Source organism: Grosmannia clavigera (genome assembly GCF_000143105.1).
Source record: "Grosmannia clavigera kw1407 unplaced genomic scaffold GCSC_173, whole genome shotgun sequence".
NCBI lineage: Eukaryota > Fungi > Ascomycota > Sordariomycetes > Ophiostomatales > Ophiostomataceae > Leptographium > Leptographium clavigerum.
Window position 1 is genome coordinate 361,923 of NW_014040765.1, and position 21,492 is coordinate 383,414.

Here is a 21,492-nt window from a genome sequence, read left to right on the forward strand (position 1 = left end):
GACGAGACCACAAGCTATCCATAACGGCCTGGCTGATCGTCTTGAAGTTATTCGCCAATTGTTCGGCTAATTCCCACCTGTTTCCCAACGTCGTCAAAATCCAGCCAACACGCTCTATGCATGAGATAGCACGCTCCGTGTTAGACACAGGGTAGATGCCACCGTTCCGTCCTCCCCCGCCGAGGCCCTGGTTCCGCATACCGGCTTTCGGCATCGGTGGCGGAGGTGCTTCACCCGGTAGGGCCAATGGCACTGGAACGGATCCCCCGCCTGCCAGAATGGCATCAGCGGCCGAAGCATCGCGCAGCACGGCAACGAACTGGCTGCCCATGAAAAACACCCGCAGGGCATCATGATATGTCCGCCAGGCCACGCTCAAGAGGGCATGTGTCGATTCAGGCATGGTGAGGTCCACGTACGCAATGACGTGCTCAAAAAATAAAGCATGCGTCCATACGTCGTCACCAACGGTGCACGTGTGCTTGGAGCTATGCAGTACACGTAGCTGTACTGTAGCTCCAGATCGAGTGAATCGCGAAGGTTTGCCGGGAGGCCAACCGGGAGAGCTTCGGCCCACTCCCGCATGTCGGCGCACATGCGCCATACAAAAGCCGTCGGGTCAGCCAGCGGCTCTTTTGGATCGGACTGGTACAGCATCTGATACCAGTGGGATTGAGCTCTCCGTAGCTGGAATATCAACAACGCCGGACTTGTGGGCGGTCCCAGTGACGAGGGGGATAAAGGCATATGGTTTAGCGCCACCGACTGTGCCGGAAGTCGAGGACCGGGCCCAGACGGGTTCAAGTGTGGTCGAGGCCGTGGATAATTGCGCCCGATCATGGACGGAAAGGCAACATTAATGCCGTCGTCCGTGAAGGAGAAAGCGCGAGCATTCACCATGCTTATAGTGCTGCCAAATGATACACGATCAGTTACCAACACAGCCAGACAGGTGCAGAGAGAGAGGCTTACCGATCAAGGGCATATGCACAGTAAAAGGTACAGCGCCGCGCGTCCAACGTTGTTGCATCCATATTCTGTGAGCGCGGAGGATCCTGGTGGAAGCCGAGATCGACAATGGCACGGCAGGTTATGCCAATGAGATGCCAGCTGTCGAAGTGGGCTGGATCGAGCATGGAATACATGGTCAGCAGCAGCAACGACTGGACCTGTGTGCTGCGACCAGGAGCAAGGGCGCCGTCAGCATAGCGCATTGCCTGCGCCGCAAAGTCCACTCCATTGGCGTAGAAGCTGTCCTGGCAGCTGCAGCTCTGAAAGGCCGAGCTGATGGCAAGCACCATGTAAAACAACCAGTAGTCGGCATCGCGCAGGTTGGGACGAAGCTGCGGGGGCTGCGCCGCGCCGGTGTGGTGCTGATGATACAGCTCTTCGAGGTGAGCCAGAATGGTGGTTTCGGCGAAGAAGGGCAAAAGAATGTGGATGTGTCCGAGATAGTGCTGGACAAGTTCAATGGCAGTTTGGCGCAAGGGAATTCTGGACGACATCTGAGGTGCCTCTGGTAGCGGATCATTGACCGTCGTAGCCAACACGAGCCTAGCAAAGGTCATGTTGCTGACAGACGGCTCGAAGTCGCGAGTGGTGGCATTGACGGAACTGATTGGGACGGCTGTCAGCGTAAGATACAACGGAAGTGCGAAAATACTTACAGGTAGCCAAAGTCGGAAACCAGCGAGTTGACATCGGAGAGCTGGCGCTTCCTGAGGGCTTTACGGTGAATGGCGGCTCGAATAAAAGCAAGCGAGTCCTTGCGATCGTTGCCATAGTGCGTCATGAGTGAAGAATCGCTTTCGATCTGTGCGACAGAGGCAGTGCGAGATCGGGCAAAGGTAAGGCGGCGCTCAAGCTTCTCGACTCGGAGCTCCAATGCAGCCACATAACTGTCAGGGTCAGTAATCACGAAACCCGACCGGGGACAGAGCGACAAGAGGAAGCGAAATACCTTCGTTCTTTGCCACGAGCAAACTGGTCATTGGCAGCAGAGCAGTCGCTCTCGCGCCCAGCCTTTTCACAGGCCGTACATGCGGGAAGCTTGCCATCGCACTGCGAGCAAACGGTGTCAGTAGTGGACACGAGGCAGACTGGCCCTTCGGCCGACATGGCGACAGTAGCAGGTAGCCCACCTTTACTTTGGCAGCTCGGCCTGTCGTCGTCGTCTGCTGTCAGCCAGAGCAAAGGCAAAGGGCTCGGAGCTGCCCGAGCTAGGAGGCTGAAACTTACATCGCGAGCAGGCAGACACTGGCCGCGACACCCGCAGCAGGGGGTTATCCGAGAAGCTGGAGCGCGGCATGGTGGCGAGACAGTGAGTGTAGGGGAAGGGGAGGACTGATATGTGCTGCCTTGTCAGAACGGCAGCTTATGCTGCACGCGTAGATTCACGGCAGTCGTGGGACTTTGCCTCTGGCGTGCCTGCATGCGCGCCCGCCAGAGCTCGTCCGAGCTCCTGGTTGCAACGGCACGCGAGTGAGGTAAGACACCCTGCTGAGACTTGTGGCTAGCGCCTGAGGCGGAGTGCCGATATGGAGGAGGCGACAGGGAGGTGAAGTCAGGCGGCAAGGCAGGACGGCAGGACGGTAAGACGGTAAATTGGCGGTCAGCAGCAGTGTCGAGTGGTCGAGTGGGAAATGCTGCGATGAAAGCGCGAGTCGTCGATATTGCTTTTCTGTGTTTTCCGTTTTATCCTTTTTTTTCTTTTCTTTTCTTCGAAGCTGTTGGACAGACGTGGCAGACAGGTGGGCCCCCCACAACGACGGGCTCTGCTGCTCGCTAAATGCGTGCGGACGTGCGTGCACGACTGGGGCGGCGATGTCGATGGGCGAGAGGAGGGGTAGGGCAGTTCACAGGGCTGCACCGAGGCTGCACCCGAAAAAAACAGATGGAGGTTTGGTGGATGTTGTGAGCTGAGAAGTGGAGCGAAGAGGAAACAAGACCGAGATCGATTTTGCTGCTGCTGGCAATCGTCTTGCGAGATGGCAGGTGGCAGGTGCAGGTGGTTGGCTGCGAAGAAGGTCCTCGTGTGGGTGGTTCTTTGCAGTTGCCCTGCCTAGGTTCGGCGGCCGACAGGCAGGAAGGAGCGTTGTGGGCAAACGGCCCACGACTGGGGCGGCTGCACTTGCCACAAGGCCCGGCAACCGTATCTGGCGTCTGTGATTGGCTAGGATGGCCAACCGGCCTCTTTCCCTCCCTGTACTCGTACTCGCAGAGGCCTGCCCCACCTTGTTCCATGTGTGCTGCAGTGTACCTCCCCTTTCTTCTGTGCTTCCTGCCCACCGGCGTTTCGCACATCCGTTGTGTCCGGCCAATCCCCACCGCCCGTGGCCTTCCGGTTGTCAACTAGTGCCCTGAAAATCGGATTACAATATCGCTAGGTGCATATTGCCCCAAGGCCGCCCTCTAGCGCAAAAGGCTGGATGCCCATGCAAGTTTTCTTCGCCAGAACACGCACCACGACGACTTCCTCGGGCGGCCACAGTCTGCCAGGCTCGCATGATTCTGGGAAATGCCCGGATCAGCTCTGTCACGGCCTCTCACACTAGCTTTGCTCCGCCGCCGCGATCGCGTCTCGTGTCTCTTCGCCTTGTCCTGCTTCGATTTGCCTCCCCCTCCTTTCATCAGCACGCTTCGGCAAATAAGATATCTGACCACTCACAGCGGCTGAAGTACGTCGCCGGCTGACCGCTACAGCGCGACAACGGCCTCGCTGATATAGCCTACCAACTTGCCGTTGAGCCATTCGCCACCGGTGCCCGTCTGTGTCTCAGCCGCCGTCGTCACGCAACCCTTTTCGCACGTTCCGACTAGAGGCCTGACTACGACAGCTTGGGCTTGCTTGCCACTCGTTGTGGCACCGCTGTGCGACCCGCGTGCCACGCTGTTATTCCTTATCGTCGACCCGGCCGTCGTCGATACTGTTGAGGTTATCACTGGCGTTGGCCAGCACGAAAACCGACTCGGCGAAGAGCCGCCATAGACGGGCTTACCGACAGGATGAATGCATCCGACATCTTCAACCAGGGTTTCATGGCCATACCCCGACCACCGCCAACCTTCTTCCAGCCGCCGTCAAGAAGGCCCGGGGCTGCACCACGCCGGGATAACGACAACAGCGGCGACGGCCCTTCAAACCGCATCGCGCACACCCTGACGGCCTGTTGTCGCTGTCGACAGGTAAGAAACAACGAGACGGCCGCTCCTTGTTTTCTGGGCTGACTCTGCTGGCAGCGGAAAACACGATGCGACCCTACACTACCGAAATGTCTGCCCTGTGAGCGTTCCGGCTCCATCTGCGAATACTACGACAGCACCAAAGGCTGCAAGATCAGCCGTTCCTACGTTGTCAGCTTGCAGAAGAAGGTGCGCCAGCTCGAGGCCGAGCTTGCCCAGTACACCGAGGAGGACCTGCCCCAGGACACCGAGGATATGATCCGTCCCGGCGGCCTCGTCAGGCTGAGCGACAGCGACGAGACGCCTCGCTATCTGGGTCCCAGCAGCGGCATCGCCATGACCCGGTTGCTGATGGAGCAGGCCAAGCGCTACACCGAGTGGCAGTGTATCTCAGAGCTCATTCCCAAGCTTCAGGCGCGCCGCAGAGAACGGCTGGATCGCATGCACAGCATCGCCGGCATGAATGGCGGTCCCGACGTCGGCGGCAGTGGCATCCGCAAGAAGAGCTATCCCATGATCAGCGCCCACCCGGCACCAGGCCTTCCCACGCGACCCATGGCCGAGATGTTGTTCAAGCTCTTCAACTTAAGAGTTCAGGTGCTGACGCCTTCCCTGCACGACCGCATCTTTGCCGCCGACGTGGAAGACGTCTTTAGCGGGACCAACGATCCTTACCAAAACTTTGTCGTCCGCATGGTTGTCGCCATCAGCCTCCAAAAAATGGACACGCAGTATGCTGGCTTGGCAGACAGCTACTACCTGGCCGCCATGGAGCACTTTGAAGATGTCATCCGCCCCAAGGACCTGCGCACCCTGCAGTGCTTGTCGCTGATCAGCCAGTATTCCTTGCTGACGCCGACGCGCACAAACGTCTACCACATTGTCGGCATCGCTACGCGTATCTGCCACCAGTTGGGCATAGCCGATGCCGAAAGCATCGGCCGCAGTGGTGGCGCCTACGGAATGGACCCTCAGACTCTGGACATGCGGCGGCGAGTCACCTGGGCTATCGCCATGATGGAGCTGGGGCTGGCTGAGACGATGGGACGGCCGAATGGCTTCGCCAAGGGCAACGATCGGCTTGACATTGGCTTCTTCGCCGATGTGGACGACGAGTACATTACCGAAGCCGGCATCCAGCCAGGGCCACCGTCCCCGAAGAAGCGAGTTGCCATCCATTTTTGCAAGATGCACCTGCATCAAGCCGAAATCCGCCGTACTCTCTACGAAAAGAAGCGCGCCGAGCCACGCAGTGAGAGCCATCCTTGGTTCGCACAGATGGAGAAGTCGATCCGCGACTGGTGCGACTCCTGCCCCGAGGAGCCGGCTTGGTGCAAGCCATGGTGTGTCTTCTGTGCCTCCATGTCATTCATGCTCTTGCAAGTGTACTCACGCAATCATAGGTTTACCGGCCGTTACCACGCCATGATTATCTTGCTGTTTCGCCCATCGCCCCAGGTGTCGAAGCCGTCTCCAGCCTCGGCACTCAAATGCTTCCAGTCTGCTGCTTATGTCATCAACCTCGGCAGCGAACAGGTCAAGAGGCGTGCCATCGACATCACGTGGATCTTCCTTCTTACCATCTACACCTCCATCAACGCCGTTCTTTGGTCTGTTTCCTACCCGGAGGTTCGCCAGGCACACCCGCGTGAGGAAATTGAAGAGTTGGTGAACACGTCCCTGAACATTATCGACCAGTGCTCTGAGCGATGGCCCGGAGCATCGGCTGCATCGCAGCTCTACACCATCTTTTCCAAAGCCTGCCTGCAGAGCTATGATTCCATCGATGAAGACGAGGGCCCTTCAGGATCCGCATCCCCATCTGCTCCCTCATTCAACACTGCACACCGCATGTTTCAAGACGGCACCATTCCATCGCCCTCGTCACAGTATGACCCCAACTCGCCAGCTGTTTCAGAGGTATCGTCCATGCCCACGACGATGTCCCACAACTCCAGCCAGCAGCATCATATACAGCAACACCAGCAGCAGCAGCAGCAGCAGCAACATCAGCAGCAGCAGCAGCAGCAACACCAGCAACAGCAACACCAGCAACAGCAACGGCAACCGCCGCCGATATTTCACACCCCGCAGTTCGGAGATGCAGCCCCCAAAGCTGAGCCAGAGACTGTCAGCGCAGAAGAGTTCCAATTTGGCGAGCCCTTCGCTCCCAGCCAACCGCAATTCCGCTCTGGGTCCATCTTCCTTAATCCCCCATCCGCGGAACCCTTAGGACGCCGCTTCTCGTACTTTCCCCCAGAAGCCCCCCCGGCAATGGGGAACGGTCCCGACAGAGAATTAGCCTCGGCCCCTCATGTCTTGCCTAGCCAGCCAAGCAGCATGTTGTCCATGTCTCCGTTAGTACCGTCAACCCCTGACACGCTGGTGCCGATGTCAGCCCCCAGCACCATAGGAGCCATGTCGCCCGTGACAGCTCTGACCAGCTTGTCGTCTCCGGCACCGACGCCCAACACGCGACACATCAGTCCTGGGCCTGTCGGCATGGGAGTTAGTTCAGGGCCTATGCACCAGGCCATCAGCTATGAACCCCCCGAAACACCACAGTCTCAGCTGGCGCAGGCAACTCAGAGACAGACGATCCCACAGCAAGACAACATGCCACAGCAGCAGCAGCAGCAGCAGTCACAGAGGACGGCCTACGCGATGCCCTATCAGACACAGACGCACCCTGCGCACAGCGCACCTCTTTCGGCCGACCCTCATCAGCAGCATCCGCTACCGACGTCGGGCATGGGCTGGTATTCGCCGCATCCGCCGTTCATGTCGTCGTACACATTTGGCGGCATGGGTGGTGGCGCGACGTACCTGTCGGATCCGTCGGCCGCCATCTCCGGCTATGGCCTGGGCGGTTTCGGCGGCATGACGACGATTGGAGGGCTCACGGGAATTCCTGGCAGCCAGGGGATAATGGACGGACACTTGGTCCTGGGCAATGGTGGCCCCGGAAACGGCGTTCCGGACTCGCTGCTGCACAACCCGTTCGAGATGGCCGTGGCTAACAGCAGCCAGCCGAACCCGGACCGGCAGGGAAGCCTGTCGCAGGAGCAGCAGATGGAGCTCATGGACGTGTTGGAGACGGAAGGCATGGGGGAGATCAACTCGTTCCTCAGCATGAACATGAACCTGGACAGCGCAACGGCGCACAACAACGGCATACACTGGTAGCAAAGACCGACCGGAAGAGTGGATGATTGACGTTTTCATTGTTTTCCTTCGCTTCCCTTTCCTATCATACTACTCCGTACTTCTTTCTTGTTTTTCTTATGCCAGCCACAGCAACTTGGGGTCCGATGACGTCACTACGAACTGATGCATATGCAGGATCTTAGTATTTGGATACAGCGCTTTACTCTTTCTACAGATGCTATGAATATACCTTGTTTCTTCCGTATCGTATGTTTCCCGTGAAACGAAACTAGTGGCCCGCAACAGGGCCTTCATTCTGCGTTCGATGTTGCTTTGGTATTGACTAAGATATAACAAAAGGAAGGCTTGGTAGTGTACAGCACGCGGAAAGAGAATAGGACAAAAGAATAAGAATAGAATGTGGGAATTATACATAGCAAGGCATACAGATAGGGAAGCCATGCAGCAACCGTTGAAGTAACGGGAAAAGGAAGACTAGGCACCTTAGCCAAGAGCACCACCACCAAAGGAAACGATACAAAAGAATCAAGACCCCATAGACACTCTCCAGTTGCCTCTATCCCGTAACCCTCCGAACCCAGAGCGTAGTCGGTTCATACTCGGCGTTGTGGTCTAACCGCTTGTAAGCCCGGTGCAGTCTCAGGCCGATCTCGTATTCTTCTCGCTGAATCTCGGATAGCTCCATGCGGAGTCCTTCTACCTTGCTCTTTTCCTGCTCCCGTTTGAGCAGGACTTGTGTGCTTGCAAGTATGTTGTCCGTCGGCATCAGCTGGGTCATTTGTTTTATGCTGCGGTCGACATTGAAACGCCGCTGTGCCAGATCTGCCAGCTGTGCGTTCAACATTGTAATCCGGTCCTTGGCAGTTGTCTCTGGCGGCGCAGGGGGAAGATCTTTGTGCACAGAGCCAGCCTCTGTCGTGCGTGTAGGTTTCAGTATAGACTCTACCACGTGCAGCCGGAACTGGCCTGGCATGGGACTGAGCCGGTCTTCTCCTCCGCTGCTGCTGCTGCTCACATAACCGCTGCTATCCGCGTCGCGGAGGCTTGGCTTATTGCCGCTCTTCCAAGATGTATTCAGACTGATCACGACAGGCTCAGTGCCGTCCTTCAAGGATCTCGGGCTCGCATGGCCCATACATAGCGGGCGGCGTCGATCCATGACACTGTCTGAAGGCTTCTTGACCGCCAAAGGCTCGATGACAATAGGTGCTGGCCGTGGTCGGCGGGTCGACGGATTGTCGTCTCTGAAGTCTTCACTTTCTGTTGGTTGTCTTGACCGGAAGCTGTCGGGTATGGGCGGCATCTCCGGGGCATCCTTTGCGTCTGGTTCGTACATGGATTCATTCAGTGATGAGCTATAAGTGGTCGCACTGAAGCGCGAAGGCGGTTGCGTCCAGTCCGGCTCAGCTCCCGTGGACTTCGAGGACATTGCCCGTGGCTTGTTGTTATAATTGAAAGGATCATTGTCATCGTAGCTGCCCATGTCTCTAGCGGGAGCTGGCTTTCTCTTGATCTGGGATACCCGTTGCTGTACCGGCGCTGGGCCCATTTTCGGTACATCTGTTGATGGCGGAGGGCTCGGGTAGCTTAGGGCAGAAGCTGTACGGCTTGCTGGCGGCGGCGTCTGAATTGTATCATGAGGAGGGGTTGCTGGCCGTGTGCCCTCCTGGATAAGGAATGGAGCGTCAAAGACAGGCTCTGGGAGGATCGAGTTTTGACTCGGAGGGCTGACAGGTGGGCTTGCCAGACTCTGCTTGTTTTGAACGGCCAACAAACGATCGGCGACACCCGCGTCGAGTCTTGGTGACGAGCCTACTCGCCTGCTACTCTTTTGTGGGATATTGAGCGGTGGCACTTCTCTGGTATCGGTAACAGGGGCCACCAATGTTGTCCTACCGCTGGCGCCGTTCCAGGCTGGGCGATTAGAAGTGAGAGCAGTGGCTGCAGGGTCCGTCGACGTAGAAAGGTCTCTGGCTGGCGAAGCCCTTGGCGGTAAAGATGCAGGAGACAAGGGCAGTGATGACTGGCGAGTACCTTCAACATCTGTCTCTGGGGCCTTCCCACCTCCCATGTGGGCAGCCCCATTCTGCACTGTCCGACGAAGCCGGCTGGCAAAGCTGGCCAGGCCGGACGATCCCGCCGTCTTCGTTGCGGATGCGGGATCGTCAGTCACACTTCCAGATTCGTCATGTCCGGGTGTAAGCAAGCCGCGTACATACTCGGCCGGCTTCACCTGGCTGGGACGGCCTTTGTCGGAGCTAGTGAGCTCGCCCGTATTGGGGTCCCAGCGAACCTCTCCGCCTTTGTATCCCCGTTTGGAAGAGGCGCTCGAATTCGGGCGCAATTGCTTGGTTGGTGTCTGCAACCGTTCTTTTGACTGTGCGACTCGCAGACTGCGGGCTGCCGCCTCCTGATTCTGCCTTCGTTCACGGCGCATCGTTGGGATGTTTGACCGTGAAGACTTACGGCCGTCCTGGCCAGAATCGTGCGAGAGCTCGGTTTGCGCCATGGTCAAGGGCGGTTCTCTGTCTATGCAAGGTAAAAAGGGCCGGTCATCGAATCTGCTCACGAGGTCAGGTCAGTCGACTACAACATACGCCAAAGTACCAATGAAAGCAGATTGCATCACGCAACAATGGAGGGGAACAGAAAATGTCCGCCCCAGCTTATCGGTGGGGTACATTGATTTAATCGTATCTTACCTATATGGGAGCTGTGTTGGAAGGATCTCTGGGGAGCTCGGAGGAGATACCTCGTCCGCTTTTTGTGAGCCTTCCCGAGATCGGAGGTAGTTTCGTGTCTGGTGTTGGTACTGTTGCTGATATGGCTGCTGATATGACTGTTGCGATGGTGTCTGGTGATCATTCGTCTGCGACGCGTCGAACGTGTTGTCCAGCGGACTGGGCTGCGAATATACGGACGAAGCAGTGCGGAGCGAAATCTGGTCTGGTTGCAGAGAGGAAGAAGTCTCGAGAGAAGCCTTGGGGCGCGACGATTCCCTATAAGATGAGTCTGGGTCAATCGACGATCAAGCGAGATGTCATGTAACGTCGAGTTTAGTGGCAAAAAAAGAGGCGTACAACGCTGGTCGTAGAAAATGTGCCTGCACAAATAGCAAAAAGAAGAGGAGCAAAGGATATAAGGTATAAGGCTGAACCACAGATGCACACAGCACGATCCCACCGTTTCGCTATGTGTGGATGATATTGATAGAGAAAAGAAAGGGGGGAGGGGAGAGCTAAGGGCCAGAGATGTGAAGCCGTATCAGGAATGCGCCGAGACACAAGCAATAACGCCAGGAGAGACTTAGTGGGGATCCTGCCGTTATAGTGGGGGAGAACGCTAAAGAGGAAGGCGCGCCGGATGGCGCAGGTACGACCCCACTTTTGTCACTGGACAGCAAACGGCGAGACACCAGCAGACTTGAAGAGGCTTGGAGATGAACGATTGTGTCTGAACCTACCTGTCATATTGGTTTTTTTGCCGCTGCTTTAACTTCTTGATGATATTACGTGATGAAGTGGACGGCGCAGGGCCGCCCGTTATCGAGTAGCTGTACGAGGACATTGTCACGATCGTATTGTCGGTAGTACACGTGTGCTGTCGAAGAGTAAGGAAGGAGATACCGAGCTGATCGATTCAGACTGAAGGCACGATGAGAAGTACCGGGCTTCCCTGGTGTCTGATTGTTCTGAAACGCCAGCGAGTTCTCAGGAGACTGGGGTCGGCAAAGGGATCTGCAAGTGGTCGCTGTACTAGACGTTGAGTGCCGTGTTATGTTCTTTCTTAGTCCTTCTGTAGGTTTCTGCCTCTTAGCCTCGACTAACGTCTGTGCTCGCATCCATGTTCGAGTTAGAAAAGATGCCTGCTCCGAGATGGCCTCACGAGAGAGTCCAAGGACAGTCGTCGTTCTGAACAATATAGATGGGGGGCAGTGTGCTGAGCTCTTCAGCTGTTGAGGATGTGGAAAGCTTTGGGGTTGAGGCATGCAGCACGCACATGGCGAGCACAGCCTATCGGATTCCTCTGTTTTTGCGGTTGATTGCTGCCTTGTGTTGGCTCAGTTTTCAAGCAAGTTTTGAGAGGAGGGCAAGGCCAGACCATTAGCTGAAACCCTCCATGCTGCTGTAGTTTTGACGAGTTGCTGCTGTCTTTGCTGGAAATCCGGTCGAAGAAGAAGCAAGGAAACCAAAGACCAGCTGGTGGACCGTAGGTGCAGCCATGCCGTATATGTACAGAGGTATCTTACTCCGTACGGAGTACACGTATGGCACAGCGAACAAGTTGATTGGCCAAAGCGCCCTGCCGATGTATCTTAATTTACTTCTGCGCGGCTGTTGGTCGCAATTGGGACGGATGGGAGATGACTGGCTCGTAATAACACCCTGCGATGCGCCAAGGATTAGACGCGCCGAGAAATGGGTCGCGGCCGGGGGGCTATGGCCTGTCGCTTGGATTAGTGGCAATTGGATGCTGCTGTACTGTATTAGCCGTCCAAAAATAACAACGGTTGGCGACCAAGACTCTGGGTTAAAACGTCAGCAGTCTGCTCAGCACCAGACAGAAGCACGAGACAGATCGAGCTCCTCGTCTTCACGATGTTCCTTGCCCACAACAAGTGATTCCGACATAAGCACAACGGGCTCCTGCCAGCTGCACCCTGCTAGTCTAATTTCCAGGGCATGCGGATGCTCTGACAGTCACGCCTCCTATTTGGCTCCGATCATTTCCCCATGTGATCATCAGCCCATGGCAAGGAGACTTGGTAATATCGGTGCAATGCTTCTGTTCTCGTAACTAACTATTCTCCAACACCTCGCACCCGGCAGCTTACCATCCACCTCAATGCGTCGCACGTCCTCACCTTTACACAGCACGACATATTCCGTACTCGTCGTGACGGCCACTGCGCTATGGATCGGCCTGGAGTGTTTCACCAGGGATGGGGATAGCGAGCTTCTTTTTAGGGCTCTCCGGGTGGACCCGATCCGCGTCGTCGTGGGCTAAGCGATAAAGTTTTCGCCAAAAGGCGACCCTGTTTCAAAAGCTCGCATAATATCGGACTGTGACGAAATGGAGGCATTACTTCTCGCCCCGTCTCATTCCAGACTGCAAGGGGCTGCTAAACGAGTACGAATATTTGCCAATGCGGGGTAGCTAATAAGTCGCTAGGCGTCGGCAATGTGTCGTTTCCGTCACGTCCAACCGAGTGCTATACGATTAGGGAGAGGCCTTCTTCCCGTTGTGTTTGAGAACGCAGCAACGACGAGGCAACAGCTGCCCTGTCGAGAGAGTTGGCGGAGGCTGCGCTCGTTGCTATGTAATCGTGGCAGCTGGCGGCAGCTGCCCCGCAGCCCCACAACGGCCCGCCACCCTGTTATTTTGCAGCTGTCCAGATGACCAACGGCCGACAGCAGCAGAAACAGCACGACCGCCTGCAGACGACAGGGCTTGCGGCATGGGCACAACGATGACGGGGCGCTCTGACGCTTCTGCTCTTCGCACAGGGACAGCAGGGGGCACTAGCAGCATCAATGGCTCCCCCGGTATGGATGAACTGTTTCCAGGGATTCTCCCGGCCGTCCCGATCGGCTCAGCACCCATCATCCCGGACAAAGACAAGCGCAGCAACGCGGCGACGGCAGCGTCAGCCGCAGGTGTGCGGGCGCTCTCTGCGCAGGCGCTACAATTCTACTTCCGCGCACCTGTCAAGGCCTTCTTTCGCACGCGCGTCGACTATCTCGCCTATGCGCGAGGCCCTGATGGCCGGCTGTCCTCGGGCTCAACCCTCCCAGACAGCCACCCGCACAGCCGCTTTCGTCGGTGGCTGCGCGGCACCACACCCGGCGTGCTGACGCTGGCCATCCGGCGGTACGGCTGGTCGGTCGTGCCCAATCAGATCCTGCCGCCGCTGGCCGCCAACATAAGCGTCGCCGCCGTACTCTACACCAGCTATCTCCAGATCCTCGGTCACCTTCATCCCGAGAGCGGCCAGGCTCGTCGCCGCGTGTATCCACCGCCAGCTGCCGCCGAGACCTTTACGGCCGGCTTCTTGGCCGGTAGCATCCAGAGCCTCGTGGCCGCCCCCCTCGACGCCATCCAAGCCCGCTTCGATCACGGCGCAAACGGCATGGGCAACACCAATGGCACCGCCGGCCGTCCCCAGAGCATGTGGTCCTTCAGCGCTGCCAAGCTGCGCGAGATCGGCCTGCGCGGCATCTTTGCCGGCTGGGGTCTCAGCTTCCTCAAGGACAGCTTCGGCAGCGCTGTCTTCTTCTCCACGTTCGAATACGTCAAGGCTCAGGGCTACTACCATTTTGTCGCCTACTACTACGGTGCCCTCGACGGCTCCATGATTCTGGCACAGCAGCAGAAGCAGGAGGATTCTGCCCGTCGCAGGGAACAGATCAAGGGCTGGATACGCACGTCTCCGCGGGAACAGCACCATCGCCATCACCACCTACACCATCACCATGACGGCCACGACTCCTTCTCGGCGCCGACGCTCTCATCTTCCTCTCCCTCGACGCCTCCGGTCGTGATTCGCCCTCACTATGCCATCGAACCCATATTCTTGCTCCTCGCCGGAATCGCTGGATCCCTAGCACAACAGGTGCTGCTACATCCTCTGACACACCTACAGGTCGAGCATTGGGATCGTCTAGAAGATCTTGACGCCGTTGCCAAGGCAGAAACCAAGGCTGCCGCATCCGCCCGTACAACAGTAGCCCAGGTATCAACGAAGGTGCCCCACCAGTCCGTGCTCCTCAACCTGCCGCGCTTCCACGTCATGCGCACGTACTATCGGGCGTACATTGAGACTTGGCGGCGTTGCGTGACCCAGGCCACAACAGAGGGCCTCTCCATGGCCGCGTGGCTTTACCGCGGGTTTTGGTGGAACGCAATACGCCAGGTTCCTAGCACAGGTGCTGGATTGATCATCTTTGAGCTCGTACGGCGAAAATACGGGCTGGCTGGCGACATGGTGCGCATCTGCCAGGATGGATACGACATTTTGCTAGAATGAGGCTTGGGAAATAGATCTGTTTATTGTCTTTCTTGGGTAGTTTTTCTAGCATCTCTCTGCAGCGTGTTGGCTGTGCGTTCTTGACCTTGGAATTTTGTTGATATATAATCCATTCATCCCCTTTGTGGTGCTGCACAATTCAGACTGTGTAAAGGTTTCCCTCTCTGATAGCAACATATGCGAAGCAGGCGATCATGCTCTTTAATCATCGATACGTGTCTTTTCTTTTTTTTATAAATATCGTAGTTCCATAGCCACAAGCCAAAGAAGTCGATCTAGCACCAGCCTTGTCTCAATAGGTCCCCTTTATCGGTGGGTGGATGGATAGATAACTGAAAAGAGGTTGCTTAGATTCGAATTTGACGGATACCTGCGGCACAGCAGTGTCAGTCAGCACATATACATCCTTGAAAGAGAACATACGTATAGATGATCGCAAGCACAGTGAGTTGGTATAGCCGAGCGCCGCAGTTTTATTGTAGCTGGTGGTAGCCAACGCCTTTCCTAGGATGGAGGATTAAGCCTCTATGTGGTCAACAGACACTTGCTCGATGCACACCAAGAAAAAAAAATAGGAGCGTTTGCTACATTCCCAGACGTAGAGTAACAGCTAGATACCAGCTGTTTGCTGTTCTGCTTGACTTCATCGTATGCGGGTATGATTGTATAGGTTCAGAGGAGGAGTGTGAAGCTCTAGGTAGAAAGCGGTAGGCAGTATTTGGCGACCATGTTTTGCTGTCTAAGCCACCGGCGACCAAGTCGGCACCAGCATATTTGTGTCCCTGTTGCTGGCCAGCGAAACGGTAACGACGATCTTAAGTAAACTGATAAATACTTGCGTGCTAATTACGAATAACGTTATGCCACAGTTTTACTTCAAAAATGGCAGCAGGTGGCCTCTAGGTAATGTTCGGTTTGTGGTCAAATTTTAATGGCGCAGTGTCTTATTATGCGACTTGGGTCAAATTGACTGCCGTACGTGTATATTTCTGTCTTGGTATCACGGCGTCGATCTTCCTTTTCAATATTTTGTAAAGAAAAAGAAAGGGGGACGTCGAAAACGAGTGTACCGTTTGAAATTGTGGCAAGCGGTGTAAGACTATATAAAAGAAGCAACTAAGTAGACTACTTTATTAAGGCCGTTTGGGTGGGGGCAGTGGCTGCCTAGTCGTCGTGCAGGCAGGCTAGAAGACCTAGTCGGGGCTGCATCTGCCGGCATATTAGTAGCTGCGCAAAGATCGGCTCTCAAAAATATATCCAGTGTCAGTGATCACATTTTCGTTTTCTCTGTCTCTGTGAATGTTCGCTTGTAGCCTGACGGCATCGTCGGCTCCTAGTGCTTTTGTAAATGGCAGTGCCGAAAAATGCATTGTAATCAGAAGTAAAGAAACAAACAAGGAGACCAATTTTTCGTCACCAAAACTTCAAACATACTTCTACTACTGTGTACATTCCCTTACACTATTACTCTTTCCTCTAATGTATTCTACTTCTCTATGGAATACCAAACAATGAATCGGAACAAACACGGGACGATATCATATGTCGCAATTGTAAAAGAAGGCCTGCAAGTATGAAAATAACAGTTACAAGCAAGGTGCACACCATACTACACCATATTGGCACAAAACAAACTCCACCTACGAGTTATCCCTTCCTCATATCCTTCAGATTTCATTCATGTGGCCTTTGTAGAATCGACAATGTTCTTCTACAACTTCCGAGTTCGCTGTGCTGATGTAGCTCTATTCTATCATAGTCTAATATTAGAAGCAGGGACCGACGGATGAAACTCTCTTTTGTGAACTTGACAAGGAGATACACTAGTAGCAATCCTTTCTTGTCCTCCGACAGTAGTTTTCTCTAGTATATCGTCTTTTTGCACTGGGTTGCGGGAACAATCGAAAATCCTAAATTAGGATTACTACATCCTTGTTATTTCTAAAATCTGAGTCTCTTGTGACTATATAGATAGAAATACGCAATACTCTGCACCGAGGAGTTTTCGAATCATGAATTAATTAGCCTTACGAGAAGCTGACAGGAACAACGGGCGCTATGGGTCTGTCTTTCAAAAAAAGGATCAGCTATTTCGATCTGCTTGTCGTCTTCGACAGGCAACACAGTCGCCGAAGAAACATAGCATGAATTTGCTGCCGACGGAAGGAGCGACTCATAAAGACGACTTGGTACTTAGTCTATTATTTGTATTTATCAAAAGGTCGTTGCCTTCTTTCGAGTCCAAGTATAAAACACAATTTAGGGCTAAATATGTGCGTGACCAAGCAAATCTGATATCTGTATGCCATGAGCTTCCAATATTTTGAGACGATATTCGCAAAGAAGCAAGTGGGCCTTTCATATGAAACGTCAACGACTTCCAAGAGATTTCTAGCACATAACTGTTGGTCTCTCTGTGTCTATAAAGGTATAAACCGGGATCACCTCTGCGAGCCCTCCTTCACGAGAGTTACGTCCAAGTTGGTGCGATTGTATCCATTTGAAACCCGAAACAATGTAAAGCGTACGCGCAACGCACAGATATATCCTTGCGTTCGGCTGCTTCTGGTGCAGACGTTTTCTGGAGTTCTAAGCTGGATAATAAGTATTTTGTCCTAGTTTGTATGTACTGCTCGTTATACGACCCATGTATAGAAGAACGCAAAATAAACAGCTCGGACCAAAACTGCAATTGCTCTACGCTCGTCCTCTCGGTCATAAAAGGAAGTAGGGCTTGTCTACAGGACCATAAAGCTGTGTGCTGGTGTTGTACGATGACCCAACGCGTCATGCCACCCGAAACACGTACTTGCCTTGTTTTCAGGTTTTTGTTTTTATTTTTCCGTTCTTATGACCACCTTACCCGTGCGTCGGCCTATCCTCGCTGCTATTGCCCTTTTTGCTCTACCTTGTTTTGGGTATAAAATCTCATCAAAGCTGGAGCGAGTTTCGCACCCCCGTTTTGATTTTCTTTCCTCTCACTTCCACCGCCACCGGCGTTTTTGTGAGTATCGCGATCATATACTGCAACCCCCTTATCCCCCTATCTCCATCCTTCCTTCCTATCTGATACCCTTCAATTCATATCTCTTTCGTCTGACAAAAAAAATCGTGTAGTCTTTCCTCATCACCACGCACTCCAAATGGCGAGTGCAGCAAGGCAGCGGCTTGTAGGCTACGTGCCTCAAAGCCTGTATCTGGAATTCGATTTGGCTATCAAGGTAATGACTGCAGAGTATAACCTGATCTCACAAAGAGTCCTTGCTAACCTTTCAAATGAGCAGATCCGGCCCGCGTCTGCCGGTACCAACCATGCCTCCGAAGTCCTGGAGTCCACGGCCAGGCCAGCCGCGATCCCTGAATCGTTCCGGCGGACGATGGACAGCAACTTCGCCCTGGCCAAGGGGGCTCTTCTCGCCCTTCTTGATTCCAAGGGCGTTGCTGTCCTCGACGCGGAGCGGTTCAGGGGTCCCGGCTACCGGCACTACCTCGCCCAGAAGCGGGAGCGGTGCGTCGCAGCTTCTGCCGGCCTGGTGTGCGGAGAGCCGGTCCAGGATCGCTTCTGGCAGATCCGTGCAGGCCCAACCACTGATATCTGCCCGCCGCCCACGACGATCTCGGCCCCTGACAGTGCCTCTGACCCCGTGGCGTACAGTCTCGACTATCCGTACACCAGCCTCATCATCCGATCACCAGTCATGGACTGCTACGTGTTGGACCAGAAAGATGACTCGCCCTTCATCCAAGAGCTGGCTACCTCACCCGACAGCTGGACGGGACGAGAGGCAGGAGGAAGGTGCACATGGAAGGAGGTGCAATATGTTCTGCATCAGCTGAACTCGTGCTGTCTTGAGGACGCGGGCCGCTTCTTCACTATAGTCGCTCCACAGACCGGCGTGCGTGACAACGGCACCAACACGAGCCTGCGTATCATGCTGGAGTGCGGCCGCATGCCGGCTGAAAGCCTGTTCCAGAATCCGTTTACTGAGTTGGGCCACGGAGATATGAGCTTGCTGCAGGCGAAAAGGATCGCCCTGTTCATGTGGTTCTTTGAGAGCCACCTGCACACGCTATGCCATCCACACCAGGCTGTCATTCGCGGGCAGTCGGTCTTGTTCCCTCTCTGGGCACGCCACGGGCCGTTGAGCCGTCCGCTTTCTCACTTGTCGCTCGCCGCCCTGGAGGGTGCCAGAATGGCTGTGCCGGTCCTTGGCCTAGTCCTGCATGGGTTGTTGCAGTACGCGCCTCGCACCATGTTCGACCACATGCCCGAGTACAAGAAGCTGTCAAAGCTGTGGGAAGTTCTCCGGCCAATGGACCTGAACGAGCAACTGCGCGTTGACTGCACCGTGGATCACCGCGGAAGCCCTATCATCAGCACAGTGCTTAGCGCTGTCAACTGCCCGGTGCTCCGATTCGATGTCAACCATGAGCGCGACATTGACCACAAGGAAGTCAAAGTGCCTTTTGTCGCCATCGGTGGCTTCCAGTGCGTCTCGTTTGACGTGTTTCTGTTCCGAGCTGCCGCACGACTGGCTCGTTGCTGTGTGAGGGCGTCTCGGCTGGAGCGGGAGAATTTCCAGAGGCTCCTGGCTGGAATTCAGGAGACGCCGCCGGAAGACACGATGGAGGTAATCGATTTCTTGGGTGAAGATGTGGATTTGTGGAAGAAGTTTATAGAGTCGTACGCAGGCTATTGGACCAGCCTCTGATGGAACGGGGTGAGATCTGTGGTCATATCGTTTGGAGATTGTAACTAGTCATGTTCGTCTTTGTGCTCGTTTGAGGTGTCGACAAGGAGACCAGACTTTACATCGATTTGGAAGATAGACAGACAGCTGCAAACAGCTCATAGGAGTAGAATGAGGCAACTATAAAGAAAATTTCTCTGTAACTAATTTGGCTTTCCAATTTAGTGTGCCGTGTGGACAACGATGCTTTTTTCAATTGCTAGTGACTATACGATATTTGTAGCATACCGGGTTCTTCCCATTACGAGCAATGTGCTTCTACCAGCTATGATAAAAGCTAGCTCTTTGACTCTGGCTGTTGCGTACATGATAGTTTATACTATGAAAAACTTGGTCTCTCCTTATAGCTGGATTCTTTCGTGTGTCCGCAAGATTACCCCCAAATGCCGGAGTTGTTCGTTTTCCCAACCGGGCTTTCAAAGCTGCGTCCATTGAAAAAACAGCATTTGCCCTTCACTCAGAATTTTCTTCCCCGCAAGAAAGCTCATCTTGGTAGTGGCATCCAACTTGCACAGACAAAAGACCCCGACTTCAGGATCAGTACTCGTTTCGGCATCGACGATGATTTCTTCATATCCGGTTGGTTTGAATCCGTTTCTCGAGAAAACCATCTTCGAGAAGGGGGAGATTGCTATCACTATTCAGTATTAGTTCTTGATATGAAAACTCAAGTTTATGTAATCATAGAGCAGAAAGAGTCAATCAGTCACCAGAACACCCGCTTATTCTCCAATGCAAGTCCTTTAGGATCGGCCATAAACGGTCAAGGGCCTTGTTACAGAAAGGAATGTCATCGGGCTCAACTGCTCTTCCGCAGACGGCTAGGCTCTTCTCGAGCTGCACAAAGTGGAAGCCAACCAGTTCAGGTCCAATGATTGTGTAATCCTTTTCATCTTCGCCATCAGCGATACGCGGGAACATGGACACGTCAATGTCACATTCCTTCAGATCTCCGACGATCAGCTTTAGCCAGAACGGCTTCCGTATAGGGAGTGCGAAGACCCCCCCAGAACAGCTCAGCCAGTTGCCGTTGTCATCGTGTGTCCCATCTATCTGGAAGCAAAGCGAGGGGCGAGCAGCGGCCCACACCTGAAAAGCTTCCCAAGTGAGTTGAAGCCGAGACATTGTTTGGAGATACTCGAGAGCCTTATGGAAATGGTTCTTTGAAAGTTGTCGTCAATGAAGAACGGGATATATTGCCGGGTTGATAGCCGCTCCAGACTCTAAGCCTAGAATCGTACGATTGGTCGTGGTTGCTGGATATTGTACTTGCGAGCTTAAGATGGAGGCCCTCTTGAAGCTGTAACCCACGCATATTAGCGGAGAATAACACAAGCACACATGAAGTATGAAATCACAAACTGAAACATAAAACTGTATGTGTGGCGGATTTACCTGTGCTATGACTTACCAAGCGAATCTCGTTGAGGAAAGATGTCGGTAAAGAAGTAAGTTTTTGAGAGAGCAGAACTCGGAGAAGGTGTTAGAAAAAGCCCGAGAGGGGATATTGTTATCAAATTTTGTTCACGTTCGTCTAGTCTTGTGCGCAACTAAAGAAACAAGCTTCTGTGCACTGAAGGCCAAGTATGTACTTTAAGCTGTATACAACGTTTTCTTGCTTCGCCTTTCTCTTTATAAAATCAACCTCATATATTAACCTTTTTGCATCTTTGTATTTCTCGTGATCAGTACATGAACGCCAAACGGACTACACTGCTGCGCATACAGGAATCATAAAGACACTGTTTTCCAAAACTCGGCCAGGTTCACAACCATGTTCTATATTGTGTGGCACCATTCATATGCAGCCTATAATTTCGACCTTTAGTCGCCTGCAAGGTGTCTTTATAGATGTATTACTCTGCAAGTTTTGCCCGTTTGTATTGACTTCCACTGTCTTTGTATTGTTTTGGAGAGCCGTCCTGGACGACTTCTGACGATGCTGACTAAGCAATATAGAAACAACGTCAGTCATTCACATTGCACAGGTATACGCTGCCAGGCCGCTCAAGTTTTGAAGGACTATCTGCTGCACGCCACGAGCACCAGCTAGCGATTGAGGCAGCTGTCGTTGCGTTGAGAGGAGGGCAGTTGCTGAAGCCATGCCACTCTGGGCCTAGTCGTTAGCGTGATGAAGCGGTGGAGTCGGACGTCCGTTCGCTAGGCTGCTCGCCATACTTTGGCCGTGATGTTTCCGGGAGCGACCACACGGCAACTGAAGCGGTGCCGACAGGTAGGAGAATGCGATTAGCAAAAAAATAGACAACACGAGAAGAAACGAGCGAAGACAAAGACGATTGAAGAAAAGAAGACGTCGACAATGCGACGTATCAGCGATCCCTATCCATTGTGATAATCTCTGCT

General features: G+C 54.0%; 6 protein-coding genes across 6 annotated transcripts; 3 read left to right on the forward strand and 3 right to left on the reverse strand.

Moving 5' to 3' along the window:
- Positions 1 to 14: 14 nt before the first annotated feature.
- CMQ_7508 (zn 2cys6 cluster transcripitional activator) lies at positions 15 to 2,308 on the reverse strand (the record flags this gene model as incomplete). Its single annotated transcript, XM_014314513.1, has 8 exons — positions 15 to 32; positions 149 to 374; positions 458 to 910; positions 973 to 1,614; positions 1,668 to 1,898; positions 1,961 to 2,061; positions 2,142 to 2,161; positions 2,239 to 2,308. The coding sequence occupies 8 exons, from the start codon at positions 2,306 to 2,308 to the stop codon at positions 15 to 17; spliced, it is 1,761 nt and encodes a 586-aa protein (XP_014169988.1).
- Positions 2,309 to 4,005: 1,697 nt separating this feature from the next.
- CMQ_7236 (c6 zinc finger domain containing protein) lies at positions 4,006 to 7,368 on the forward strand (the record flags this gene model as incomplete). The annotated part of the gene is made up of 3 exons (XM_014314241.1): positions 4,006 to 4,185; positions 4,240 to 5,525; positions 5,586 to 7,368. The coding sequence occupies 3 exons, from the start codon at positions 4,006 to 4,008 to the stop codon at positions 7,366 to 7,368; spliced, it is 3,249 nt and encodes a 1,082-aa protein (XP_014169716.1).
- A 538-nt stretch (positions 7,369 to 7,906) lies between these two features.
- On the reverse strand, positions 7,907 to 10,917 carry CMQ_7706 (uncharacterized protein; the record flags this gene model as incomplete). The annotated part of the gene is made up of 3 exons (XM_014314711.1): positions 7,907 to 9,911; positions 10,053 to 10,349; positions 10,814 to 10,917. The coding sequence occupies 3 exons, from the start codon at positions 10,915 to 10,917 to the stop codon at positions 7,907 to 7,909; spliced, it is 2,406 nt and encodes an 801-aa protein (XP_014170186.1).
- A 1,903-nt stretch (positions 10,918 to 12,820) lies between these two features.
- Positions 12,821 to 14,377, forward strand: CMQ_7101 (mitochondrial carrier protein; the record flags this gene model as incomplete). Its single annotated transcript, XM_014314106.1, has 1 exon — positions 12,821 to 14,377. The coding sequence occupies one exon, from the start codon at positions 12,821 to 12,823 to the stop codon at positions 14,375 to 14,377; it is 1,557 nt and encodes a 518-aa protein (XP_014169581.1).
- Positions 14,378 to 17,520: 3,143 nt separating this feature from the next.
- Positions 17,521 to 19,089, forward strand: CMQ_7599 (uncharacterized protein; the record flags this gene model as incomplete). The annotated part of the gene is made up of 2 exons (XM_014314604.1): positions 17,521 to 17,598; positions 17,662 to 19,089. 2 exons carry the CDS (start codon positions 17,521 to 17,523, stop codon positions 19,087 to 19,089), a joined length of 1,506 nt encoding a protein of 501 aa, XP_014170079.1.
- Positions 19,090 to 19,830: 741 nt separating this feature from the next.
- On the reverse strand, positions 19,831 to 20,253 carry CMQ_7120 (uncharacterized protein; the record flags this gene model as incomplete). The annotated part of the gene is made up of 1 exon (XM_014314125.1): positions 19,831 to 20,253. The coding sequence occupies one exon, from the start codon at positions 20,251 to 20,253 to the stop codon at positions 19,831 to 19,833; it is 423 nt and encodes a 140-aa protein (XP_014169600.1).
- Between the last annotated feature and the right edge of the window lie 1,239 nt (positions 20,254 to 21,492).